The sequence below is a fragment of the Camellia sinensis genome, chromosome 11 (genome assembly GCF_055761805.1).
Source record: "Camellia sinensis isolate YWXY chromosome 11, ASM5576180v1, whole genome shotgun sequence".
In the NCBI taxonomy this organism is placed as follows: Eukaryota; Viridiplantae; Streptophyta; class Magnoliopsida; order Ericales; family Theaceae; genus Camellia; species Camellia sinensis.
The window spans coordinates 74,561,811-74,569,338 of NC_138971.1; the positions used below are offsets into that span (position 1 = coordinate 74,561,811).

The 7,528-nt window shown below is 44.8% G+C and overlaps 1 protein-coding gene across 1 annotated transcript; it reads right to left on the reverse strand.

The window, feature by feature from the left end:
• Positions 1–4,759: 4,759 nt before the first annotated feature.
• On the reverse strand, positions 4,760–5,449 carry LOC145802408 (uncharacterized). Its single transcript, XM_082895119.1, has one exon. It carries the CDS (start codon positions 5,447–5,449, stop codon positions 4,760–4,762), a length of 690 nt encoding a protein of 229 aa, XP_082751245.1.
• Positions 5,450–7,528: the final 2,079 nt, after the last annotated feature.

The window sequence follows — 7,528 nt, forward strand, 5'->3', positions numbered from 1 at the left end:
AGGGGCGCTCCTAATTCGGAGTCTTTTTTACCATTCATATCAGATCCAAGTGAATAAAAGCCATGAAAAAGTGATTGATGAACTGAATAAATATATACATATTCGCGAAAACAGAAGATAAACACGTGATTGCTACATATTTCAAAAAGCCAAAAAGCATGGACAGTTCCTATGTCGGTTAATGATAAAATTTGCGTAGGTGGGTTGCATTCCATGATCGGGGAAGCTTTTTTCCTGCCATGTCCGAGAGCCGATATGCCCCTGCCCCAGGAATAGAGTCAATCTAATATGGGCCATGCCAATTGGAGCCTAGCTTGCCGTCGGCCAGATTTTTAGTAGCAATAAACACTTTCTTGAGAACCAACTCCCCGGGGACGTAACGGCACGACTGTACGCGCTGATTATATGACTTGGTGTAGACGCGCCCGCGTGAGGCCTTCGTGCTACAGTTCGGACTCGAATTATCACGGTTCTTAATCTGAACCAAAGAGTCCAAATCCGGCAAATCGTTTTGAGAAAACAAATTTTTAGAAAAGAAGCGCCAAACATGGACTGCTTTTCCAGATACAGAGTCGCCACCTAAATATTTTTTAATGGGGGAATTTAGGAAACCCTAACTAGGTGCCAAAGGCCATGTGTCCGTCATCACCAGAGTTGCCTCGGCTCGAGAACTTGGGTACGATTGGGGAAGGTTAGCTATGAGCACCCCCTCTCGCCCGGTCCGATGATCGGCCTCTACTAACCATGATATCTGATTTTAAAAACATTGTGCGTTCTTGTTCCGGTTATTAGCCTAGATCTACTATGTTATGCATACAGCAAATAAGTATAGACCAAATCGCCTAAATTGGAACAAAACATTTCATGTTTGTTTTGAAAATGGTTTGCTACTCGCAAGTAGGCTAAAATGCAGGTTTTGCCACCCTCAAGTGGGCTTTAGAAAAGATGGTTTTGCCACTATCTAGTGGGCTTAAAACTCACAATTTTAGTGTATTATTCCAATTTAGGTAATTCAAACTCCAACCACAGGCACTCAAGCAGTTATATCACATAAGCAGCCAGCCTCATGGTAAGTATGCTGTCATGGCAACATTCGCACACATGTGAGATGCTAAAACATAAAACACTTACAGTGTACTCCAAGCCAAAACAATAAACTAGTTAGTAATCATGCGTGATCCCGGTTCATGTTAAAATGGCTAATGCGTCGCATACAGAATGTCACTAGAATAGGCTCGGCTAATCTAAGGATGACATGTGAAATGCAATAGATAGCATGTATTCAAGTTTGATTTGAAATACTATGCAGTTAGCATGATGCGCCGAGCCCGGTGCATGCAATACTGATGAATGAATGCACACATACATAGCATAAGGTATGCTGAATTAAACATGTCCTAATACTAACCATCAAAAGCAGGTAAGTAAAAGAGAGAAAGAAGTGGTGGTTGGAAGACATGCACACACTCACGCACACTTATTACAAATACGCCCTCACTCGGAGGGACCGAAAGAATAATACAATTAATTAACCTACAAGCTAATTAAATATTACAGACCAATTAAACTAGTTAACAAATTAACTAATCTAATAAAACAGTAAACATCCTCGGGAAGAGGGCCCAATGCAATGCGTGTTCGGCTCCGCTCGGAAAGCCACTTCCATGCACAAGTTGCCTCTGCTTTGATTGTTATCCTCCTCCGAAGACTGTACAAGTCCCAGGGTTGCTTCTCTGAGTGCTGTGGAACATCACCGGCTAGTGGAAGTGGTCACCAGCCAAAGGGAATGATCACCGGCCACTTGTTCAAGCTATCGGCCATTGATGGATGGCCAGTCGGCACTGGAGATGGCCGGCCGGCCAAAGCTTCCTGCAGAATCTGTTTTTGACAGCAGCAGAGGGCAAAACATAGCATGGAAATGCATTTCAAGCAATGTATGCACCAACCACACTCCTTATCATATTCATGACTCAAAGGAGGATGGGTCTCGATTCCTGGACCACCAGTCACGCATTTCAATGCGTGATGGCCGAAGAAACCAAGTATGCATTTTGATATGGAATGCAAAGCACATAATCAAACAAAGGGGCTCAACCTCCATCATACTCAACTCAAGAGGTGAAGCATGCGTGCAAATGGAATGCAACCTAGACATGGAGGCTAAGTATGCAAAATGAGCATGCAAGGCATGTGACAACTATGCTAGTGGCAAACATGCAACAACATGTAAAGTGGACTAAGCATAGGAACAATGCAAAGCAACTTAACCAATGAAATACATGCCAAATGCGTCATGATTTCAAGCAAGCAATAACATGTAATAGGCCAAGTATGCAACAATGCACAAGGCAAGCATGCTATAACACATGAAGGATGTACTTAAACTAATTTAGGCAGCCCTCAAACAAGCCTAAAACAGTGGCCATAAACTAAGGAGATGGGCCCAAATGCACATACAAGTATGCATGCGTACATGATCCAATTCCTAAGAATCCAAAGGCAACTTTTAAGCACACTTAAAAGAGATGATCATGGACATATGGCAAACATGCCAAACTCAGAAATTGCATAAAATAGAGGTGCCAAACTGACTAATTAAAGCAAGTAAAGCGTGCTCATGACACCACACATTCAAGGCCTACAAGCTAGAATGCAAAGAAACTATACAAAATATGTTAAGCATGACCAAAGCAACTGAAAACAGAGTTAAAGCACACTGAAACATACACAAAAGCTTCACAAAGCTTGGCCAAAATCATGCTAGAACAAGGGTCAACACCTAAAGCATGTTAAGGCCTAAACATGGCATTACAAGACATGTATGCAAGGCATGCAAGATGTATCTAAACCAAGTAAAAACAGAGCTATATTATGACATAATAAGCACAAAAATCAATTAGGACATGGCCAACATGAACCTAAATTAGATGCTCACACAAGAGGCTAAAATGGCCCTTTTCAAGGACAACAAGGAGAGGGGGTGGCCCTCTCCTTCTTTGGACCTCAAGGCACCATCCTCACCACTGAAATCCCTCAAGATTTCAGTGGTGAGGAGGCCCAAACACAATGGTCCCGGAGCTCACCAAAATGGCACAAAAAAGGTGTCAAATAAGCCCTAAGAGGGGTCAAACAACCTCAAAGCTCAAAACACCCTTAACCAACTATTTAGAGTAGACAAAAAAAAAGACTTTTATATGTTATACACCAAGTCTAAAAATAGTTTTAAGGTAGTCAAAAAATCTATGCAAAAATGGGGTAAAAAAGGCAAGAATGTTACCCTTGAAGACCCTCTTCACAAATGGTGGACCAGCTGCTTCTTTGAGCTCAAGACCACCCAAGAACACCAAGAACAGACCTCTGGCCCCTCAGCAACCAAGAAAAGGTGTAAGACTAGGTGTTTGTGTGCAAAAGTAAGACAAACCACACACTAATACACAAGAGAAAGAGAGATATAGAGATGGAGGATATGCAAACCCTAACTCTAGAACTCAGAGCTCTGGAAAAATGTTGTCTAACCTCAAAAAGGGAGAAAAGGCTTCCTCTTATAGAAGATTCAACCTTGTAAAGCTTCCAAGGCAAGCTAACAAGCTTGAAATCCCTTCATACACGTGTATGGAGGGGAGCAAAGGTGGGTGCCACAAAAATATCTGCAAAAGCAGATGAACAGTGGTCAGCCGGCAAAAAATGCAATTTGACCAAAATAGATGGTCGGCCGGCCACAAAAAGTGCCGGCCAGCCAAACATTTGGCCGGTGGCAACAAACCAATGGCCGGTGGCCTCAAGCTATGGCCGGTGATGTGTGGGGATGGCCAACAAGCCATCCACTGTCCCTTACAGGCAAAGCACAAGTGTTTGGTGCAAAACCAGACACAAAATAGTCGAGTCGAGAGATCCTGAGGCAAGGCGCTCGTGGCCGAGACTTCCGGGAACTCAGGACGAACACAAACACAGATGATCACCGAGTGTTCAAGCGGTGACGTCCAAGTCTTGAGGACGGTCAAAAATGGGGTGTCTACACTTGGTGAGCTACTGTTAATAGCGCACCATATGCACAAGAGCCCGATCACGACAATCCTCAATCAAATTCAAATCCAAGGCCAACATCATGTCATTCTGTCTTGTGTCAAATGCTTTTGATCGTAGAGTGAGCAGGCCAATTTCAAGGGAAATAATAGCTCCAGTCCCAAAACATAAGGCGAATGGTGTTTCGCCAGTAGGTCGCCTCGGAGTAGTGCGGTGGGCCCAAAGTACACTAGGCAGCTCTACAACCCACTTGCCATTTGGCCTTTATTAACCATTTCTTGACTCTATCCAGGATCACTTTATTGGAGGCCTCGGCTTGGCCATTGCTCTGTGGATAGGCTGGTGAGGAGAAGTATGGTCTTATGCCGTATGTGTCACACAACTCACAATATACACCGCAGTCGAATTGGGTGCCATTCTCAAATATGAGCACTCGCGGTGTGCTGAATCGGGTTATAATGTTCTTCCAGACAAAATGTTTGACATCTACATCTCGAATGTGCACCAATGGTTTTACCTCGACCCATTTCGTGAAGTAATCCATTGCAACAATCAGGAATCATTTGTTTCCCGGGGCTCTTAGCAGTAGTCTGATGATGTCCAAACCCCATCGAGCAAAAGGCCAAGGACAAGTGACAAAATTCAGTTCCTCCGCATGTAGATGAGTCAAGGGAGAGAATTTTTGGCATTGCTCACACTTAGTTACGTAGTTTTCTGCATCAGTTCGCATGGTAGGCTAGTAATACCTCTGCGTTACGGCTCGATGGGCTAGTGAACGCCCTCTAGAATGGGGGCCGCAACTACCTTCATGTATTTCAGCCAAGAAATCCTCTACCAAGTCTGGGTGCACACATTCCAGATACGGCCCTGAGAAAGATTTTTTGTAGAGCTTTCCGTGGGGGTCCGAGTAGTAGCGTAGGACCTTATTCCGCAGCTTATGGGCCTCTTTCATGTCTATGGGCAACTGTTCTAAAGATAAAAATACGGTAATGGGATCCATCCAACTCGGCCTCAGGTCAATAACATTGATGCAAACAGAATCCGAGAGACCAATACTTTGCTTACTGACGAATCCCATCTCAATGGTCCGCTTAACCTCCGAATTGATGGCAGAAGCCAAGCAAGCAAGAGCATCCGCATGGGTATTTTGGTCGCAGGTAATTTGATTCAACTCATGGTGGTCAAACTTCACAAGTAATGAGTTTGCCATCTTCATGTACGCTACCATTCGGTCTTTCCTAACTGCATACTCCCCCTTCAGTTGATTGATAACCAACTTTGAATCGCAAAAAACCTGTAACCTCTTAGCACCAAGTCGAAGCGTGTTACGAAGGGTGATAAGCAAAGCCTCATATTCGGCTTCGTTATTTGATGTGTCGAAGCCGAGCTTGACCGCTTGCTCGATTACGGCACCTTCAGGAGTCATAATCACTACTTCAGCCCCACAACTACACTAGTTAGATGAACCATCGCAATACATCCGCCAAATATCTCCAACATACATCCTCCACCCCTGTTGGGGTTGGAAGGCCTGTTGCTATGGCTTAAAGTCGGTGTGGCAACCAGTAAATTCGATAATGAACTCGGCCGAAATCTGCCCCATCATAGCCGTTCTGGGAGAGAATCGAATGTCATATTGGCCAAGTTCTAATGCCCATTTGGAGACGCGCCCTGATGATTCCGCACTGCGAAGTACTGTTCGGAGAGGATAGACCGTCAGCACAGTTACTGTATGGGCGTGGAAATAGTGCATTAATTTCCTGGCAGCCACAACCAGGGCCAAAATTAGCTTTTCCAGTGGTAGTTACTGCGTCTCAACATCTACCATTGCCTTACTAACGTAGAAAATGGGTCATTGCTCTCCTAGAACTTCTTTAAGCAGTACAGCGCTGACCATACGATCTGAGACCACAAGGTACAAGATGAGTGTGTCGCCCGACAATGGAGTTGTCAAGAGTGGTATTGAATGGAGATAAGCTTTTAAGGCATCTAGAGCAGTCTGGAAATCGGGGAGTCCAAAGGAATGCTTTCCCGTGTCGAAGGGTATTAAAAAACGGTCGGCAACGATACGAAGAACGGCTAATGAATCTGTTGAGGGCCACGACCATCCCTATCAACTTCTGTACTTATTTGACTGATTGAGGGGAGCCATGTTCCAAGATTGCTGTAATTAGTTTTGGGTTAGCCTCTATTCACAATATAGCCCAGGAATGTGCTAGATCTGATACCAAACACACACTCTGAGGGGTTAAGTTCTATCTTGTATTTTCGGAGGATGTAGAAGGTTGCGGTCAAGTCGGCTAAGTGGACATACTTTTCTTTGGATTTTACCACTAGATCATCGATGTACACCTCGATGGTACGACCGAGTTGCTCCTTAAACATGGTGGTGACAAGCCTCTGATAAGTTGCCCCGGCATTCTTCAGGGCGAAGGGCATGACTTTGTAACAATAAGTGCCCCTCGAGGTGAGGAATGCTATTTTTTCCTGATCCTCAGGATGCATGGCTATTTGATGTTATCCCCTGTATGAGTCCAAGAAGCTCATACGCTGATGATACGCCGTTGCGTCCACTGGTTGGTCGATTCTGGGGAGAGGGAAGCAATCCTTGGGACAGGCGTTATTTAGGTCCGTGAAGTCCACGCAGACATGCCAAGACCCATTTTTCTTCATTACGACAACAATGTTGGACAACCAAGCGGGGTAATTCACTTCGCAAATTGCGCTGGCCTCCAGGAGCTTGTCAACTTCTCCAACAACGGTCGAAGTGTGCTCGGCTGCCGATCGGCGACTCTTCTGGATGATATGGGCTTAACCTTTGGGTCCACATTCAAACGGTGTTGTGCTCTGCTGGGGTCCACTCCTGGCATTTCATAAGGCTTCCGGGCGAATACATCACTATTACCGATTAGGAACGAAATCAACTCTTGGCGTTTGTCGCCATTCAAACAGGCGCCGATCAGGAAGAATTCATTTGGTTCATGTGTGAGTTCAATCCGCACGAGATCCTCAGTTCCTTAGGGGGTATTCCAACATCCTCGAGGTTCTCCCAGTCCAAAATTTCAATTGAATTGACCTCCAGCACCCTTGGCTTTTTGTCATAAGTAGTAAGGTAGCAATCCATTGCCGACTTCTAAAAGCCTCGAATCTATTGAATGTTGTGTTGTGTTTGGAAGTAGAGTAGTTGGTGATAGCTGCTTCGTACGGCCTGCATTGCGTGCAGCGAAGTTCTTCCCGTAATGATGTTATACGGCGATGGCGGTTTAACGACAAAAAACTCCACATCGAGCGTCCTCATGCCTGCACGTACTGCAACCGTGACCTTGCCCAGAGGATATTACGGATTCGCATTGAAGCTGAACAAGGGGTACACTACCAGCAGTAGATCTGAATCCGTCAAGCCGAGTTTCAGAAACATCTTGTAATACATTATCTCTGATGTGCTATCCTGGTCAACTAGAATGCGTTCGACAACTAATTTGTTTACTCGCAACTCGATAACGAG

Coding starts and splice junctions, on each gene's coding strand:
- LOC145802408 (XM_082895119.1), bottom strand. CDS start 5,449: ATGACTCCTGAAGGTGCCGTAATCGAGCAAGCGGTCAAGCTCGGCTTC.